The 19,486-nt window shown below is 34.2% G+C and overlaps 1 protein-coding gene across 7 annotated transcripts in view; it reads left to right on the top strand.

Annotated features, from left to right (window-relative positions):
• dbnlb (drebrin-like b) overlaps window positions 1–19,486 on the top strand; it is a 34,567-nt gene that overhangs the window by 5,107 nt on the left and 9,974 nt on the right. For 4 of the 7 annotated variants that reach the window (XM_051116962.1, XM_051116960.1, XM_051116966.1 and 1 more), the window contains exons 3-10: window positions 830–942; window positions 1,254–1,328; window positions 5,920–6,066; window positions 8,627–8,704; window positions 11,395–11,546; window positions 11,996–12,050; window positions 17,365–17,427; window positions 18,811–18,925. In XM_051116962.1, coding sequence (XP_050972919.1) covers window positions 830–942; window positions 1,254–1,328; window positions 5,920–6,066; window positions 8,627–8,704; window positions 11,395–11,546; window positions 11,996–12,050; window positions 17,365–17,427; window positions 18,811–18,925 — 798 coding nt within the window. The remainder of the gene's footprint in view (window positions 1–829; window positions 943–1,253; window positions 1,329–5,919; window positions 6,067–8,626; window positions 8,705–11,394; window positions 11,547–11,995; window positions 12,051–17,364; window positions 17,428–18,810; window positions 18,926–19,486) is intronic. The other 3 variants (XM_051116961.1, XM_051116967.1, XM_051116965.1) reach the window with 1 other exon arrangement.

Here is a 19,486-nt window from a genome sequence, read left to right as displayed (position 1 = left end):
AAAAATGAGGGAGTTTTTTAAAAGCAAGTGAGCGTACCGACTTCGCCAATTCCTGTGGAATTTTTTTTTCTTCAACTAATAAAATTAGTCAAGCCTCTTCACATCGACTAACGGTTAGTCGACTTTTGGAGGCAGCCCTATCTAATACTATTAAATAATAAATTGGGATTCCCAAACTTTTCTTGTAAACCCTTTGACATAAAATATTAATTTGAAATGCAGTATGAGAATTTTCTGTTAATATTTACATAACCTTGGCCTAATTAAATCCACTGGTTTTCAACTGGTCAATGAATGCTCATTAAGCATGCAAAGTCTGCATGTGTTTTTGCATTTTCAGGTCTGTTTGGAGCCAGAGGAATGTAAGCTGCTAATATATTTGTAATGTCTGAAACCATATTGTTTTGAAACCATGTTATTACAACATTTTCTTAACAAAATTCATGAGAAATGTTTACGAAATCCATACATTTATCAAAAGAACTTGTTGATTGTGAATGTTTTCAAACTAAATATTTGTTTTTCTTGCATAAACCTTTACATTCAGATGATAAAGATGATCAATTTTAAATGTTGCAAGGGTTCATCAGTAGGTGTGCATATTCATGTATGCCAGGAAATGACATACATGAGATATGGAACAGAGGTTGAATTTATTTTACAAAAGTATTTTGTTGCAAATGTAAGTCCTGTAAAGCCTTAGTTGATCATTTAAATTATATCAACATTTAAATTATTTTAAAGATTTTACGTCAAAACTAGAGTTCTTTTCTGATTGTAGGAGGACAGCATGATTTGTCATGTAAGCGTGTTTTGTGTGTGTTTTCAGATGGTGGTCTGGAGGAGTTGGTCGAGGAGCTGAACAGCGGGAAGGTGATGTACGCTTTCTGCCGCGTTAAAGACCCCAACTCTGGCCTTCCCAAATATGTCCTTATCAACTGGGTGAGTTTCAAGGTTTCTGTAACTCTTCACATTGATTTTGTTTCTTGAGTATAGAACCACAGAGAACTGCTATTGCTAAAGTGTAAAGTATTTAATGAATCGGTTTAGCTCCTATTCACCAAATCCAATATAAAAAGGACTGGACAGCATGATGGTGCATTTTATTTATTGACTGCGTTATCTGACGATATCTTACCACTCGGTTATTTGAAATATAACCTATTTTCCATTGTTGAATTTCAAACAAAAATAACTGTATTGTGATATGCTACTGTCATAATGAAATTGACATTTCCTTTTTGTTTTTGTAGACCGGTGAGGGCGTTAAAGATGCCAGAAAAGGCCAGTGTGCGAACCATGTGAGCTCCATAGCTAATTTTCTAAAGGTAACTAAGCTATTTTGTTGTACTTTTCAGGGTAATATTTTGTAAAGTGTGTTTGGTTATCTGATTTAATGAATGGTCTGTGAACTCTGAATATGACTCACAACACTGCATTGTGCAGGCTAGACTCTCACAACAGGATATGACATCATGGGCTATATCCAGTTACATTTGGTTTGGCTTTGTAGGTTCTTATGCAGAGCGTGACAACATCCGACCACAAGCTTTCACTCCATCTAAAATAGAATTACCACTGGTCCAGATTTAAAGCAGAAATTAACTGATATTTCATGAATGAATTGATTTCTAGAAGATTTTTTACCTTTTATAATGGCATTTTTGCTTTAGTAAATGTGTCAGTCATGTTAAACTCTTAAAGTGAATCAATCAATACTCTATCCACCTTATTTTTCCCTTAAGAACAGGTGTGCCTTTTATGGGTCAGACAAAACAGCTCATTTTGCTGCTTGATATTGCAAACTGGTGTGTCTTACCATGTTATTTTAATGTATTATTTTAATTATGAACACCATGGTTTGTAGTGCAAACAGTTTGACCGTTTACTGCACTTTGTTATTCTTTTCATTATTTCCCTACAGTCTTGCAGGTTCACAGAAAACAGCTTACTTCCACGTTGAAAAATAAGGTGGATAGGGCTGTTATCAATCAAATGAAATCAATATCAACAAAATCCATCTTTGCACTAGAGACTAACTTGTTAAATTAATCTCAGAGGCATTTACACTGTAATTACATTTTTCATATATGTCACTTTGGAGCGCAAAACCAGTCATTAGGGTCATTTTTTACATCATCAAGCCGAAAATATAAGCTTTCCGTTAATGTATGGTTTGTTAGAATATGACAATATTTGGCCAAGATATGACTATTTAAAAATCTGGAATCTGAGGGTGTAAAAAAATTTAAATATTGAGAAAAGTATGGGATTATTTTTGTGCCAGTAAGAATGAACCTAACTTTATAAAACTGAACGTAACTTTCCAAGAAACGATCAAAAATATGCCACTGCAAAAGAAGAAAAACACAATGAAAATGAAAAAATGAACTCAGTGCCACGAATTTAACATGCTCTTCAAATATGCTTCATTCTTTGTTAATGATTTTCAAAGAATCGTTTTCGCGAATCATAGATTCTGAATGCGTTGCCACAGCTTTCGCTTACGCTTCGCAAATTTTCGTTTGCTGTTTTGGCACAAACCTCTCGTGGGGGCGGGCTTAACAGCGATCTACTCTGATTGGCTAATGAGCTTTTGATGGACAGTTGCTCTCTGACCTGGAAGCACGGACGGTGACGTCAGTGGCGCACATATTGGAAAGTTGTTGCGGTGTGCAATACGTCGTGCTTTGTTAATAGAAACTATCAGAACTGTTGCACACTGTACATGAATAAAACTTTTATCAATGTTATTGATTAACGTTACTTTAGCAACACGAACTTACTTCAAGCTGCCCTGAGGGACAAGCTGAGGTGGAAGATGATGCCGCTCCGTGTCTCTCCTGGGAGCTCAACTTTAGAAACTAAGAGACGACCGTAGGTGAAATACTAATAACATTAATACTTAATATAAACAAAGCACGACCTATTGCACACCGCAATATGCGCGCCACTGACGTCACCGTCTGTGCTTCCAGGTCAGAGAGCAACTGTCCATCAAAAGCTCATTAGCCAATCAGAGTAGATCGCTGTTAAGCCCGCCCCCACGAGAGGTTTGTGCCAAAACGGCAAACGGAAATTTGCGAAGCGTAAGCGAAAGCTGTGGCAACGCATTCAGAATCCATGATTTGCGAAAACGATTCTTTGAAAATCATTAACAAAGAATGAAGCATATTTGAAGAGCATGTTAATTTCGTGCGACTGAGTTAATTTTTTCATTTTCATTGTGTTTTTCTTCTTTTGCAGTGGCATATTTTTGATCGTTTCTTGGAAAGTTACATTCAGTTTTACAAAGTTAGGTTCATTCTTATTGGCACAAAAATAATCCCATAGAAAATCACCTTTAACGTTGTCCAAATAAAGTTCTTAGCAGTGCAGAAATTAAGTTTTTATATTGTTATGGTAGAAAATTTACAAAATATTTTTATGGAACATGGTCTTTACTTAATATCCTCATGATTTTTGGCATTAAAAAAATAAAAAATTTTCACCCATACAATGAATGTTTTTTTGGTTATTGCTACAAATATACCCATGCTACTTATGACTGGTTTTGTGGTCCAGGGTCACATAAAATGTGATGAGATTCATTTTTTATATGAAATTTTTAATATAGAAATATGGATAAACCTAAATGATTTTTTTTTAAATATGAAACGAAAAATGTCAGTAGGTGAATGAGGTTGGGATGGAACGGAATTACCAATATCGTGGTATCGCGATAGCAAAACTGTCTTCTAACATAAACTGTTTTGGGCCATATGGCTTAATCACTTCATCAAGTTTGGTTTCACTGCATGTTTCAAATCTCTTTATCTCTTTCACTTTTTATCTCTTTCAAGTGTAGAAATTAGGATGGAAGTATTGTAATTTCCTTACTGTATTGTAAAGCAAAAAATAATATAATATATGGCTATCTAATATTCATTTTCCTTTATTTACCAGTGCAATTGTTTTACAATATATGGTTATTATTGTCATAGGAATAACAATAATATAAAATTATTATTATTATTATTATTATTATTATTAGTATTATTATTATTGCTGTAACCCTTAAATCCACACTGCCAGACTGCTCTCTCTCTCTCTCTCTCTCTGTGTGTGTGTGGGTGGGGGTGTATGTGTGTATGTGTGTGTTTCACACATTTGATTTTAAAGTGTAACCCTTTCATTGCTGTAACCCTTCAATCCAAACTGGTACAGGGATACTGTCAATACATGTGATTGACAGTGATGTGCTGGTGGGTAGGGCCCGTCATCGCTGCTTGCAGCTGTAGTTATTATTATATTCTAATTTGTTTGGCTTCTAAAACACCAGTGTGAATGTAATTTAGACTGAGACAGTATATCACAACTAAAAGGAGGGTCCTCTTTAAAGTTCAGGTACAAATCAGTTCACTTTTTTTCTGATTTGTTTTCTTAGTTAAGAACATGAGTTGGAGATTTTAATTTTGAACTCTCAAAGTGCATAAAATAATAATAATAATAATAAATAACTTTAATAATTTAACTTTAAAATGTACAAATTTTTTTCCAAGTCTCCCTTTGTCTTTTTTTTTTTTTTTTTTTTTTTTTTTTTTTTTTTAAATATTGAAATATTGAAATGAATTTCATATCGTAATATTACAGTATTTTGATACTGTTGCATCCCTAGTCATTGGGTAATTCATTCAGAATTCAGATATGAAGCAAGTAACTATTCACAAATGAGTCACTGAATAATTCACCTAACCTATTTGTTTAAAAACATTGATTAATTTGGTAACAACAGTTCTGCTGTGGCTTTGGTTGGAATTGTTGGCGAAATACAGATAACACTGATATTTTGTCTAAAATGTAAATTAATATTAAAACTTAATATCAACTTCCTGTTTATTAGGAGCTGGGTGATACATGAAAAAATTACGATATTTTATTGAAAATCAATATAAAATGACAGGATATAATGAATATCAAATAATGTTAAAAATTAGGATTAATATGCCAAAGACAGGCCCAGTCAGCAGTTTCACTCTACTTTCTCCTCTGTTAGATTTAACTTAAAACTTGTGAACACGGATAATTTACCCCAGTTGTTCAGTGTAAAATGTAGCATGTTAGTTCATCAAAGGGTTAGTTCACCCAAAAATGAAAATTCTGTCATGTATTACTCACCCTCATGTTGTTCTGAACCCGTAAGACCTTCATTCATCTTAAGAACACAAATTAAGATATTTTTGATGAAAGCCGAGAGCTTTCTGACCCTGCATAGACAGCAATGTAACTGAAATTTTCCCAGACCTAGAAACACAGAAACGTAATGGGAACATTCCAGTTGTGTTGCTATGTATTAAGGGTCAGAAAGCTCTCGGATTTCATCAGAAATATCTTAATTTGTGTTCTGAAGATGAACGAAGTTCTTATAAGTTTGGAACGGCATGAGGGTGAGAAATTAATGACAGAATTTTCATTTTTTTGGTGAACTGTCCCTTTAAATAGGTAGTTAAATAGAAATTAAATAGGTTGAATTTCCTTATCATGCTAAATTAGATAAAAATCAACCCCTTGGACATAAAAGTGCTTTAGGCTTTTGATTGAGAGACGATGAGAGAGAAAATCCTGTTTATTTGAGCCAATCGCTTGCATCAGACGCATTGGTGTAAACAGGGAAATGGGTGGAGGCCTCCTCCTGTCATTAGAAGGTGTTTGTTTGTTTGTTTGTAGTGTATCTAAGCTAGCCGTGTTTATGTTCAGTTAGAGCTTACACACAGCCAAAGGTTGCTAATAAATAAACTGACGGAAGTGTGTGCGTGGGCATGTTTCGCTTGAAATCTGTGAATCTTGACGCTTCCGTCTGATGGTTTCGTATGTATGTTTAAGTTGAGTTTTGAAAATATGAATGTGTGTGGGACTTAATTCATGGTGCTTTTTCTGCAGGGAGCTCATGTGACGATAAACGCCCGGGCGGAGGAGGACGTGGAGCCTGAATCCATCATGCAGAAAGTGGCCAAAGCCTCAGGAGCCAACTACAGCTTTCACAAAGAGTCCAGTCGCTTCAAAGACAGCGGGCCGCAGGGGCCTGTGGTCAGTTCACACACACACACCTTGCTTATAACGCACCAGAGCAGTGCCCAGTGCAGTTTTTATTTCTAGTCCTTAAGCATTAATACATTACAGTTCAAAAGTTTGGGGTCTGTAAGTTTTTTGTTTTGATTTTTGTTTTTTATTCAGCAAGGATGCTGAGTATGGACATTTATCATGTATCAGGTTTCTGTTTCCAGAACAATATTATGCAGCTCAACAGTTTTCAACATTGATAATAATAAGAATGCAAGAATGCAAAGCAAATCGGCATATTAGAATGATTTCTGAAGGATAGTCTAGGGCCTTATGATTTCCGGGATGCTGAAAACACAGACAGAATCACGGAATATGGTCATAAAAATGGAATTTACTGCATAACGCGGAATGTCATGGAATTTGCCAAATTTTGGATGAATAAAAAAAAAAGTAGGTCACACTTAAATCAAAACATGATATGGACTAAAGTCTGCAAATGTTAAGCCGCAGAAATACTATTTAAATATGAATCTTGCAACTCAAAGTTCTTCACAGCAACCCGTCAAAATAAAAGTTTGATTTAACTTGAAGAAACTGTGACTGAAATATTTTAAAAATGTAAATGTAATGGTAGTACTATTAGTACTAATACAATTATTAAAACATTATTTTTAAGGAATATTTACAAGAAAAATTGTTTACCAGAATTTATTAGCACATTATTTCTGAAAAAATAAATGTATAAATAAAATAATAAGTAATAAGCACATTTTATGGAATCTAGAAAATTAATGAAAAACAGTTTTGTTTAAAAAAACTGAATTAAGAAAAAAAAAAAAAATATATATATATATATATATATATATATATATATATATATAAAATAAATAAAACTCTTAATAAATTGCTGTTAAATTGTGTAAATTTAATGATTTCAGTTAATTAGACATGCTTTTTTAATCAAATTTATTTTAACAATTAAAACTGTAAAAAATGGAATCCAAAAAAAAATTAAATAAAAAAAAAATAATAAAAAATAAAACTAATTTCATAGCGTTCTAGATCATGTGACACTAAAGCAATGATGCTGAAAATTCAGCTTTGCATCACAGAAATAAATAAAATGATATAATAAATTGAAAGAGAAAACAGTTCTTGTAAATTGCAAGAATATTTCACAACATTACTGTTTTTACAGCGTTTTTGGTCCAATAAATGTAGCCTTGGTGAGCATAGACTTCTTTCAAAAACACTTAATCTTTAAAAAAAAAAAAATCCAAACTTTTGAACAGTAGTGTACATTGATCTTGGACAAAAGGATTTTTATTGCACTTTGAATACAAAATTTATTACATTCATGTATTCAATTAGTCTTAAAGGTGCAGTATCAAAAACAGCCTATTTAATACCAAGGGTCAGAGAGAAAATAATCATGCAACAATACATTTGTGACCGTGGACCACAAAACCAGTCTTAATTAGCATGGGTATATTTGTAGCAATAGCCGAAAATACATTATATGGGTCAAAATTATAGATTTTTCTTTTATGCCAAAAATCACTAGGATGTTAAGTAAAGATCATGTTCCATGAGAATACTTTGTAAATTTCTTACCACAAATATATCAAAACTTAATTTTTGATTAGTAATATGCATGGCTAATAACTTAATACGCACAACTTTAAAGGTGATTTTCTCAATATTTTGATTTTTTTTTTTTTTTGCACCCTCAGATTCAATGGAAAGCTTATTTATTCAGCTTTCGGTTGATGTGTAATGCTCAATTTCAAGAAATGGACCCTTATGACTGGTTTTGTGGTTCAGGGTCACATTTAAGTGTTTTTGGTGCAAAATACTTCTCATTAACATTAACATCACATCTAAAGAAAATATACAAGTTATAATCATGTAGTTTGTTTCTTGCATTGCTTTTGAAAAAGAACTGCTATTTGTTTTTTGTTTTTTTAATCTTTGGTAAGTTAGTTAGTGGTCAGCAGCAGAAGGTATCAGACAGGTCTTATGATGGCACAGTGGTGCCAGGATGTGTGCCAGCATGCTGCTTGTTTATCTGAAACACTCTTTCGGAGTGCTGCGTCAGGAGTTTCACAGGGAATGAGCCAGAATGCTCGGAATGTGGAAACTGTTATGGTGGTTTGGAATAATTTCTCTGCTGAGCTCCAAATGTACCCACAAGCTGCAATTGAGTGCTGTAAAAACTATAGCACATTGTGAATGCATAAATGTCAGTTTGATGTATTGTTATATAGCGTTATGCTTGACGTTAGTTGTTTAAAAGTCTTGTTTTGGTTTTAATCAGGCCCACATGGAATCTGCACCCGCAGTACGCCAGAGAAAGCTGTGGGAGATCCCCCACCCCCTTGCATGAGTGTTTATAAAATATATTGGCTAATTTGCTTATGCTTTTAGCTATGAGAGTCTCATACTCTGTTTTCTTTTTTGTATCTGAGTATATTCTGAGTGATTCCACAGAACTTTTCCGCTAAAATCGGTACAGAAAATGCAAAGTCTAAATATTCCATCTGGGCTTAGTCATAATTTACCACTGCATTGTTTTTCCATACAGGGATCTGTTTACCAGAAGACTAATGCCATGTCTGAAATCAAGAAAACCAACAAAGACAATTTCTGGGCCCAAGCAGAGGTAATATAGCATGCATGCTTCAAAGTTTCTGCTTGCAAATGGTTGTGCAGTTTCCTCAGACAAAATACGCATTGTAAAGGGATAGTTCACCCAAAAATGAAAAGTACCCCATGATTTGCTAACCTTCAAGCCATTCTAGATGTATATGAGCCTGAGCCGTGTGGAGCACTTTTATGTTGGATGGATGAACTTTATTGGACTTCAAAATCTCAACAGCCATTCACTGCCATTATAAAGTTTGGAAGAGCAAGGGCGTTTTTTAATTGAACTCCAATTGCATTTGGATTAAGGATAAAAACTCAAAAATATATTACTTTACCCATTAAAATGCTTTCGAGCTTGGTATACATCTAAAACTTTATATTTATAAAATATATAAAAAATGCTTATGTAGTTATAACATGACTTTTCCAGGACAAGAAATTGCTCTATTATAATTAGTCTACCTCATTTATCCAGATTTTTTTATATTCTCTTTAATTATATTTATTTACAGACTAAATAATCAAGATTAATTCACACATACAGTGTCAAGAAGATAAATGATCTTGGTTCAGTCATGAAACTCTAGATTGCACAGGCTTATTTATATGTAGTCTGCTGACAATCACTTAATTTATTACATGGTATAAACGGATTGGCTTATGAGATTGCTTGCTCAACATTTAAAGAGAACCCTGGGTATTAAGACTTGTAAGGCTTAGTATAAGGTAAATGATATTTATTACTGAAATATGTATTAGAAAACCCATGAAAGATTTATGTTATTTAAAAAATCCACTTTGCTTTATACATACTTTGGACTATGGGGGTGCCATTATTTCGATGACGTGAAATGGTTGCACTCAGTGAGCTTCTGGCGCTACCTGTTGCTATTTTTACCACAACACAACTCAGAAAATAAAATACTTATATGATGCCACATTAGTAGACCACAGCTACTGAAAGAGCTTACAAATGGCAGAGACAAGAAACGCTAGATGCCAAACTAAACATGCCGACACTTGTTGTGACTGAAGCAGTTTCTCAGCACCGACTTTACTCTATATCCAGGGGCGATTAGACTTCTTGTGGGGACAAAACAATGGTACGCAGGGCTCTATGCTTACTTTTCTTTTTAGGAACACAGTTAAAAATTTCAGGAGCGCCTTCTAATCATTAATAAAAAAAATCTGATCAAAAATTTGCCTTCCCATTACGAGGTGATATTTGACTCTTTAAAGTGATTTACAGGGGAATTGTTTGTAATAACATTTTTCTAACTTTATTAAAAGTATGATATCTTTCATGTCAAATTTAAATTTTCAAATTAAAACAACAGAATAAGAACAAGTAGAATAAGAATATGCTACCAATCAAATGAAATCAGTGTTAACAAAATTAATTTGTACCACAGAGGTGGCACAGAAAAACACAAAAGTGTCTTGTAGGTGTATTTTCATGTTAAATGAGGCTCAGATTCAAATTCATAAGTTCATGTTTTAGATATAAAATTTTGAATATAGAAATATTAAATGATTAAATAAGTGAAAAGATACTTTAAAAATAAAACTAAAAATGCCAGTTGGTGGCAGAAAGTTACTGATTTAATTACTGAATCATTCATTCATTTGATTCGTTCGAACAGCTGATTCATTCAGGAATAAAGCAAGTGACTGTATTTATGAATAAGAAACTGAATCATTGACTCACTAGATTTGTTTAAAAACACATGTTCATTTATAAATGAAACACTGCTGCTTTTGAGATGGCAGCGCCTCAGTTGTGACTTGTTTCAAGCTATTTTTGATTACGAAATAGAGCAAAATCAGGCAACAGTGTTATAGTCAGACAGTGTAAGTCACTTAATGTTAACTTCTCGTTTATTTAACTGTTGCAATAAATCAGTATCGGATTGACAGACTCCCTTAAAAATGAAGCTCTCTACACTGCACATTGAATCTCTTATTTACCTTCTCTCTACACTTCATGAAAGAATTCATGAGATATGTCTGTGATACATTACTCAGCGTTGCAAAAACACATAGAAACCATTGAAGCTCCCCTCAGTGCAAACACAAACGTGCTGCTCGGGTCAGTTGCACATAGTGCTCCTAAATATTTTTTCATAGTTGCACACAGCAGTTTTTAGTTGCACTATAGAGCCCTGATACGGCAGTTTGGTTTAAGCCTACGCTTATATGCATCACCACCTATGAGCTCTTTCAGTAGCTGTGGTCATCATATCAGTATTTTGGTGTGTTGTGTTGTGGTAAAAATAGCAACAGATATTGCCAGTAGCTCACTGAGTACAACCATTTCACATCATCCAAATAATGTCGCCCAAAAGTCCAAAATATGTATAAAACGATGTGGATTTTTTTTAATAATGTAAATATTTCATGGGTTTTCTACGACATATTTCAGTAGGAGAAATCTTTTATGTTATATTAAGCCATACAAGTCTTCATACTGAAGATAAATTGTCTGGCTCAGTGTGTGCTGAAAGCTGTTTCTGTTAAAAGCTCTATTTGAGTTCCTGTTAAACCCTCCACTTCCTCCAGCACCACCTATCTTGATCTAGATCTACGTGTAGCAAATCTAGTATGCCAGGGCCAAATAAATTAATGTTGTCATGTACATTAGTATGTTTAAACTATTGAGTTGTCATGATTGAAGTCTTTTGCTTAATGTTTTTGCCTCTTTTACAGAAAGATGAAGAGAAGCGGATTCAGGAGGAGAAGAGAAGGGCGGAAGAAGAGAGGCAGCAGCTAGAGAAAGAGAGGAAGGACAGAGAGGTTAAGGAGGCAGAGTTACGGGACAAGAAAGCCAGAGAGAGGGCATCACAGATAGATGAACAAAGGTCAGAAGCATTTGAGCAAATAAATGTTTTGTGTATATTAGTCTCTTTTAAAGTGATAGTTCACCCAAAAATGAAAATTCTGCCTCTTATGGCCTATCAAACCTGTATGACTTTCTTTGTACTGTGCAGTACTTTTCTAGAATGTTGGTAACCAAACAGTTTTGGTTCCTTCCATTGACGAAAAATGGAGTTTCACTGAACTGAAACTGTTTGATTACCAGCATTATTTAAAATACCTTCTTTTTTGTTCAGCGGAATAACATAATGGGTGAGTAAATCATGACAGAATTTTCATTTTTGGAAAAATGAAATTTTCATTTACTGTAAGTGAGATCGCAGACTTTCATGTTTATAATTAGATTTAAACCATGTTGCAATTTAATGTAAGGTCATTGGCCAACTGGCGCCTGCTGAGTGTTCATTTTAAACCTTATGTGTATGTGTTATAGGAAGTACCAGCAGCAGCAGGAGGCAGAAAATCGAGCCCAGCAGAAACAGCAATGGGTGAGCAACACAGACACACACACACCTGTGTGGTTATTTAAATCTACATTTCACCACTCTGGACATGTTCTGACATGGTTCCTGTAGAGAAGCCACAATATGTTTTAAGCACAAAACACACTGCACTATTTTTGTCTCTTCTTTGTTGCAAACATGTTCGTGTAAATTCTGTAAAATGTCAAGAGACTGTTGAAAGTGAATTACCAGTCAAAACAAACAAATATTTAGGAAGGAATTTAGAATTACTAACCCTTTGAAAACACTTTTAAACTTTGAAATTAAAATCTCATCCATTTTGTAGTTTATTGGGCTTCAAATCACCCATTTAGACAAGAAGATACTGTTTGATTAAGTGTAAAGCATTTATTTTATTAGATGTTAATGGCAGATACAGTTGAGGTCAAAAGTGTATACACCTTACAGAATCTGCAAAATATTAATTACATTACCAAAATAAGAGGGATCATACACAATGAATGTTATTTTTTATTTAGTACTGACCTGAATAAGATATTTTACATAAAAGATGTTTACATATAGTCCAAAAGAGAAAATAATAGTTGAATTTATGAAAAATAACCCTGTTCAAAAGTTTACATGCGCTTGATTCTTAATACTGTGAATGATCCACAGGTGCTTTGGTTTTGTTTTGTAATAGTTGTTTATTAGTCCCTTCCCAGATAGCACACATACATTAGCAAGATGTCTGTTAAAGATCTCTTGATCTGGAAAGCATCTGCTGTGTACAAACATCTGACAGACGTCTGTAAGATGTCAGTTTTACATACAGTCTAAATAATAAACATCTTAAAGACATCTAATAGACGTCTGTTTGACTATTTGAATACATCCTATAGACGTATTGCAGATAAGTAAACACTCTAAAAAAACAAATGCGTCTTGCAGATGTAAATGTAGACGTCAAATAGACGTCTCTGTGGTCTATGTGTGCTATCAGCGTTGTTTGTTCCTTGAACAGTTAAACTGCCTGCTATTATTCAGAAAAAATCATTCAGGTTGCACAAATGTTTTTCAGCATTTTTGTGTATTTAAACCCTTTCCAACAATGTATGATTTTAAGATCCATCTTTTTTACACTGAGGACAACTGAGGGACTCATATGCAACTATTACAGAAGGTTTAAACACTCACTGATGCTTCAGAAGGAAAAAAAACAATGCATTGAGAGCTGGGGGTGAAAACTTTTGAAATTTTGAATTTGAAGATCAGGGTAAATTATTTTGTCTTCTGGGAAACATGTAAGTGTCTTCTGTAGCTTCTGAAGGTCAGTACTAAATGAAAAAAGTATGATATTTAGGCAAAACAAGAAAAAAAAAATTTTTTTCAAAAGTTTTCACCCTCCGGCTCTCAATGCATTGTTTTTCCTTCTGGAGCATCAGTGAGTGTTTGAACCTTTTGTAATAGTTGCATATGAGTCTCTCAGTTGTCTTCAGTGTGATAAGATGAATCTCAAAATCAGACAGTCATTGTTGGAAAGGGTTCAAATACACAAATGCTGAAAAAACACTGAATTTATGGGACAGCAGGCAGTTTTACTGTTCAGGACGAACAAGGGACTCATAAACAACTATTACCAAACAAAAAAACACAGATGTGGATCATTGAGGTAACAACACAGTATTAAGAATCAAGCGTATGTAAACTTTTGAACTATTATTTTCTCTTGTGGACTATATGTAAACATCTTCTATTTGAAATATTTTATTCAGGTCAATACTAAATAAATAATTGTGTTAATATGTCACAAACAGTCCAACATACTTATAGCCTCTTAAATGTATTTACATTGGCCTAAACACTATAGCAAACCTGCATTGGTTGACAAAATTCAACTATCATATGTTATACTGCCCAACGCTAATGTGTGTACAATGACAACAGCGACTTGCCTTTTTCTAGATTAGTGTGGTTGTTTGAACCCACTGTTCTTAAGCTGTCACACTTCTATCGCCACATAGATAATCTTTAAACCACACTTCCAAAATAAACTCTCTACAGCCCAAGTGAAATAAATAAGATGCTCTGGTGGTTTTCTGTTTAGGCCATATGCGCAGGGCACAGTGTCACACATATACAGTTCACACTGGTCTCAGGGTCCGATCTGCAAGGGCCACAACTGATTAAATCCGAGATCATGGTTGTGATTACCAACCTAACTTGATAGCATGCTCTGTGTCTTAACGTCTCAACAGGTTTTGATACACAGCCTGCATGAGTTTCACAGTTCAAAAGGTATATAAGCTGTGGCCTTCTAACTCAAATGGCATTTTATAAGTGAACAATTTGAAACAGTCATTTGTGTGTCATTCAGATAACACTTGCAGAACGACTTTACGACCACATCAAACGGGAGACTTTTTTTCAGACGTGCACTTCAACTTCACTTCAGCGCCTGGCGCTAGTCAAACGAGGGAGCTTCAGTAGAACAACAGTGAACTGTGGTCAGAGATGTTGTCAGGCCATATGTCAGTAAAAACGAATGTTCCTGTCCTGTCGGCCATTATACTGTGCTCGTAGCACACGCGCTTCAGTTGCATGCACAAATATGACAGCGCACGCTGTAGCCTGTATCATTTCATATTAAAGCGTGAATGAAACTACAGGCATGCGTGTCAGATCCGTGTCACATTCAGCAGCGGCAGCTCTTAAAGTAATAGCAGCCAAGTAAGCTAGTAACCCAGCTGCTGTGATGTCTGTTAAATCAAAGAACAAAAGAAAAAAGAGGAAATCAATAACTTTTGTATCGTTAAGTAGTCATCTATATTTAATTTAGTATTTAGTGTTTGATAACTTTGTTCATTTTCTGTATTTACTACTCAGGCACAGGTAAATAATGAGTTTATGTGAAGATTGTTTTAAGTTCACTTAAATTAAAAGTTATTTTTTAAAGTCTAATAAATGTTCAAATTTAGATCTCAATTATACTGTAATGTTGAATGGCTACAATCAGTGGTTAAATATTAGGAAAAAATTTCCTAGAGACATCAGTAAGCTTGGTATCATACTGGTCTTCAGTCATAAAAAAAAAATGTAAAAATATTAAAAATATACTGTCTTAATGTTGTATCTACATAGGTTTAAAGACTGAAAATGAAATTATTGCAATATAAAATTATATTTTAAAACTAATGTTAGGAGGGATTAATTGTGATTAATTTCAGAAAAACGCTTTTTTTTTTTTCAATTGACAATTTATAAACCTTTAAAGACAAACCCACTGTAAGCAATAAGATTGCTAGTCAGTTGTATTTTCTGCATTATTTCAACTTGTGTACATAATTATGCTTATCCATGGAATTCCTGGAGGGAAAACTACATTACCCATGATTCTGCAAAAAACTCCACCAATTAGAGAATAGAAACAAGCAAATCTCAATCTTATTTAGCTATTAAGCTCCGTCCACACCCATGAAACACTGCAATAGTCTCCCATTACCTACTTAAATATTTGTGCATATGTATATTCTGCAATCGTTTTTTGATTTCTTCATTGTTGTCAATTTGCAATGCTTCATGGAATTGTAGTTCTTTCGCCTCTTTAAAGCAGTGGTTTTCAAACCATGGGTCGCAACCCTTCTGTGGGACGCAAGTCTTTAAAAATGGGTTGCTAGAAGATTAAGGAAAATGTATATGCATGTAACAAAGTTCAAGACTCAGGGAAGAAGGAATCGGGAATTGGCAAACGTAATTTAATAACTAAAAAAACAAACAAAAAAACGAAAGTAAGCAGCAGCCACCTCACGAAAGAATCCAGTGTTTATTTGTGTTTGTGCTCTGTTTTAGCAGTGTTGAACATTGTAGCCAATCACAGACATGTCTTTTAAATTCTGGAATGCAATGGCCAATCAGAGGCATTGCAGTTAGTCAGAATCCACTCACAGCTCAAACTCATATGCAACTATTACAGAAGGTTCAAACGCTCACTGATGCTTCAGAAGGAAACACAGTGCATTAAGAGCCGGGGGGTGAAAACTTTTGGAATTTGAAGATAAGGGTAAATTTAACTTATTTTGTCATCTAGGAAACATGTTCTGTAGCTTCTGAAGGGCAGTACTCAATGAAAAAAATATGATATTTAGGCAAAATAAGAAAAATGTACACATCTTCATCTTGTTCAAAAGTTTTCACCCCTGGCTTTGAATGCTTCGTGTTTCCTTCTGGAGCATCAGTGAGTGTTTGAAACATCTGTAATTCACTCACAGCTCAAACGATTTTACTTGTGAATCCTCTTATTATAATGAACAAAGCGTAGATGCGATGTAAATAAGAGATTAATTGTGCCGCGTAGAGATTCAATTTTCTGAGACTGTGATAAACTGAAATGATAATATATTACTTAAAGTATAGAAAAAACGGGTCGCTCTTAAAAAAGTTGCATTAAAGCCATACAGAATCTTTTACATGTTTTTTGTCTGATTTTGAAATACTTTTTTGCTGCCAATCAACATTTGTAATGTTGTAATTCACATCGTAGCATGTTGGTTTGATTACTTGTTAAAAATCCCAATGGGAAAAAAAATTCTTGGGAAAATAATTCCAAAACTAGGAAAAAAAGTGAAAAAGTGGGTGGGTGGAATAGTTAATTTTGGTTAGTTTGTTGTTCTCATCTGTACCTTTTTATATTAAATGTACTAGGGATGGTTCACCCAAATATGAAAAATCTGTCATAAATTAATTACCCTCATGTTGTTCCAAACCAGTAAGACCTTTGTTTATCTTCAGAGCACAAATTAAGATATTTTTGATGAAATCCAAGAGCTTTCTGACCTTGCATAGACAGCAATGCAGCTGACTTCAACAAGTGTTTACGAGAGTACAACGACACAAAGACTGACACAGAGGAGAAGAAATTGTTAAATAAAGCTTTATTTTCTTTGCACACAAAATGTATTCTTGTAGCTTCATAAAATTAAGGTTGAACCATTGATGTCACATGGATTGTTTTACTGTTGTTCTTACTATGATTCTGGGTCTGGGAACATTTCAGTTGCATTGCTGTCTATGCAGGGTCAGAAATTTCTCGGGTTTCATCAAAAATATCTTAATTTGTGTTCTAAAGATGAACAAAGATCTTACAGGGTTTTGGGTGTCATTTTTGGGTGAACTATCTCTTATATTATTACGTTCAACATTTGTCTCGACTACCATCCTGGGTGGATTTTTCTCTGAGCTTTCACTTTTCTAGAATCTGGCCAAAAGAAGAAAGAATATCTTAAATACCTTAAAATGCATCTAACTAGGTTTTGTAATAGAATGAAGTGTGTGAGAGTCAAATTGTGCTGATGTCCATCAGGAGGAGGAGGAGGAGAGGAAACAGAAACCCTTTAAACGCGGAGAGTCGGTGGAAAAAGCCAACGTGAGTGAGAGAAAGCATCAAACGTCTCTTCTGGCCCTGGACAGCAGGACTCTCTTAACTTTCTCAGAACTTTCCAACTGTTTTCTGGCAGTGGCAGTGTCCTCTGCTGCTGACGACTGCATTTTTTTCTTTCTTTCTCTTCCCCTTCTGTCTATCTCAACTTGCCTTAAAGGAGAAGTTAACTTCCAGAGCAAACATTTACAGATAAATTACTCACCCCCTTGTCATCCAAGATGTTCATGTCTGTCTCAGTTGTAAAGAAATAGTTTTTTTGAGGAAAACATTTCAGGATTTCTCGCCATATAATGGACTTCAGTGGTGCCTGCGAATTTGAACTTGCAAAATGCAGTTTTAATGCAGCTTCAAAGGGCTCTAAATGATCCCAGCCAAGGAAGAAGGGTCTTATCTAGCGAAACAATCTAAAAAAAAAAAGACAAGTTGTATACTTTTTAACTTCAAATGCTCACCTTGTCTAGCTCTGTGATGCACACACGTCGTCTTTGTATTATGATTCATGACAGTTAGGGTATGTCCAAAAACTCCCATCTCATTTTCTCCTCCAACTTCAAAATCATCCTACATCGCTGCAGAAGTACCGACCCAGTGTTTACAAAGAGAACATGCAAAGAAGATCAAACGACCTTTACAAAAAAGATAAAACAGCAATGTAGAACGATTTTGAAGTTGGAGAAGAAAATGAGATGGGAGTTTTTCAACATACCCTAACTGTATTGACCCGGATTACACAGAGTTCACGCAGAGCTAGGCAAGATGCACGTCAATTTATTTTTAGAAAATAACCGATCATTTTGATAGATAAGACTAATTATCTGTACATTTTGGTTCTGGTAGTGAACTCCTTTAACTACTGTGGCTCAAATGAACGTCTGTTTTATCATTATACCAAAATCCCTTGATCAGGCTTTTGCTCTTTTTTTATTCTGGCTTGAACTTAGTTCATAAACCTGATAGTTCCAGTCATAAATGCTTGTTTATCTATATACATGATTAAGTATTAAGTAGTAGTACCAAAATTTGATACCAAAATGTCAAAGTACACATTGATATTGCATATCAGTGAACTGTTGCTACCAGTCAACACGCTGCGTACAGTGTTACCGTAAAAAGCATGCTTGTGCAATGTTAACATCCGTTTCATCATCCAAACACTTTTGTCATTACTTTCAACATGCATACAGTAGAATAAATGCGCAATTTGAGTTTAAGCCTCTTTGTTTTGCTTTTGTTTTTGCTCTCTGGTGTAAACACTTACTTTGTATCTCTGGTTCTTATGTTCTGACTCCTTGTACTGCCATTGGGGTTATCAGACATTATACCTGATGCAATGATGGGTACTTTAATGTTTGTGTGTATTTGTAACAGGAAGCCGCGGCTCTCGTCTCCCAGCGCTCTGTTAATCCCAGAGAAATGTTCAAACAGAGAGAGATGGGCATCAAGCCTGCTAGCACAGAAAATACTCAGTCCAGTCCAAAACCAGGTACCGTTCATATGTATATACTCTGTGTTCCACATATACACATATATACGAGTCAAAAGAGAAAAACAGTATATGTATTTATATATAAATTTAAATTCAATTTTAAAATGTACTTTTATATTTATATTTATAATAGTTATATTATTTACTGTTATGTACTGTACTATTTTATTATATATACACCGTCTTTCAAAAGTAAAGGATGAGTTTTTTAATATTTTTTTTAAAGGAATCTTTTCTGTTCATTACGGCTGCATTTATTTAATTAAAAATACAGATAAAAAAAACAGTAATATTGTGAAATATTATTGCGATTTTAAAATAGTGGTTTTCTATTTTAATACATTTAAAAATATAATTTATTCCTATAATGCAAAGGTGAATTTTCAGCATCATTACTCCAGTTTTCAGTGTCACATGATCATCAGAAATCATTCTAATATGATGATTTATTATCAATGTTGGAAAAAGTTGTGTTGCTTAATTTTTTATTTATTTTTTTAAATCTCTGATATGTTTTTCAGGATTATTTGATGAATAAAACGCTAAAAAGCACAGCAT

Source organism: Labeo rohita, chromosome 8 (genome assembly GCF_022985175.1).
Source record: "Labeo rohita strain BAU-BD-2019 chromosome 8, IGBB_LRoh.1.0, whole genome shotgun sequence".
Lineage (NCBI taxonomy): Eukaryota > Metazoa > Chordata > Actinopteri > Cypriniformes > Cyprinidae > Labeo > Labeo rohita.
The sequence above is the reverse complement of the archived record's forward strand: the minus strand, read 5'-3'. Positions and strand labels throughout refer to the sequence as shown.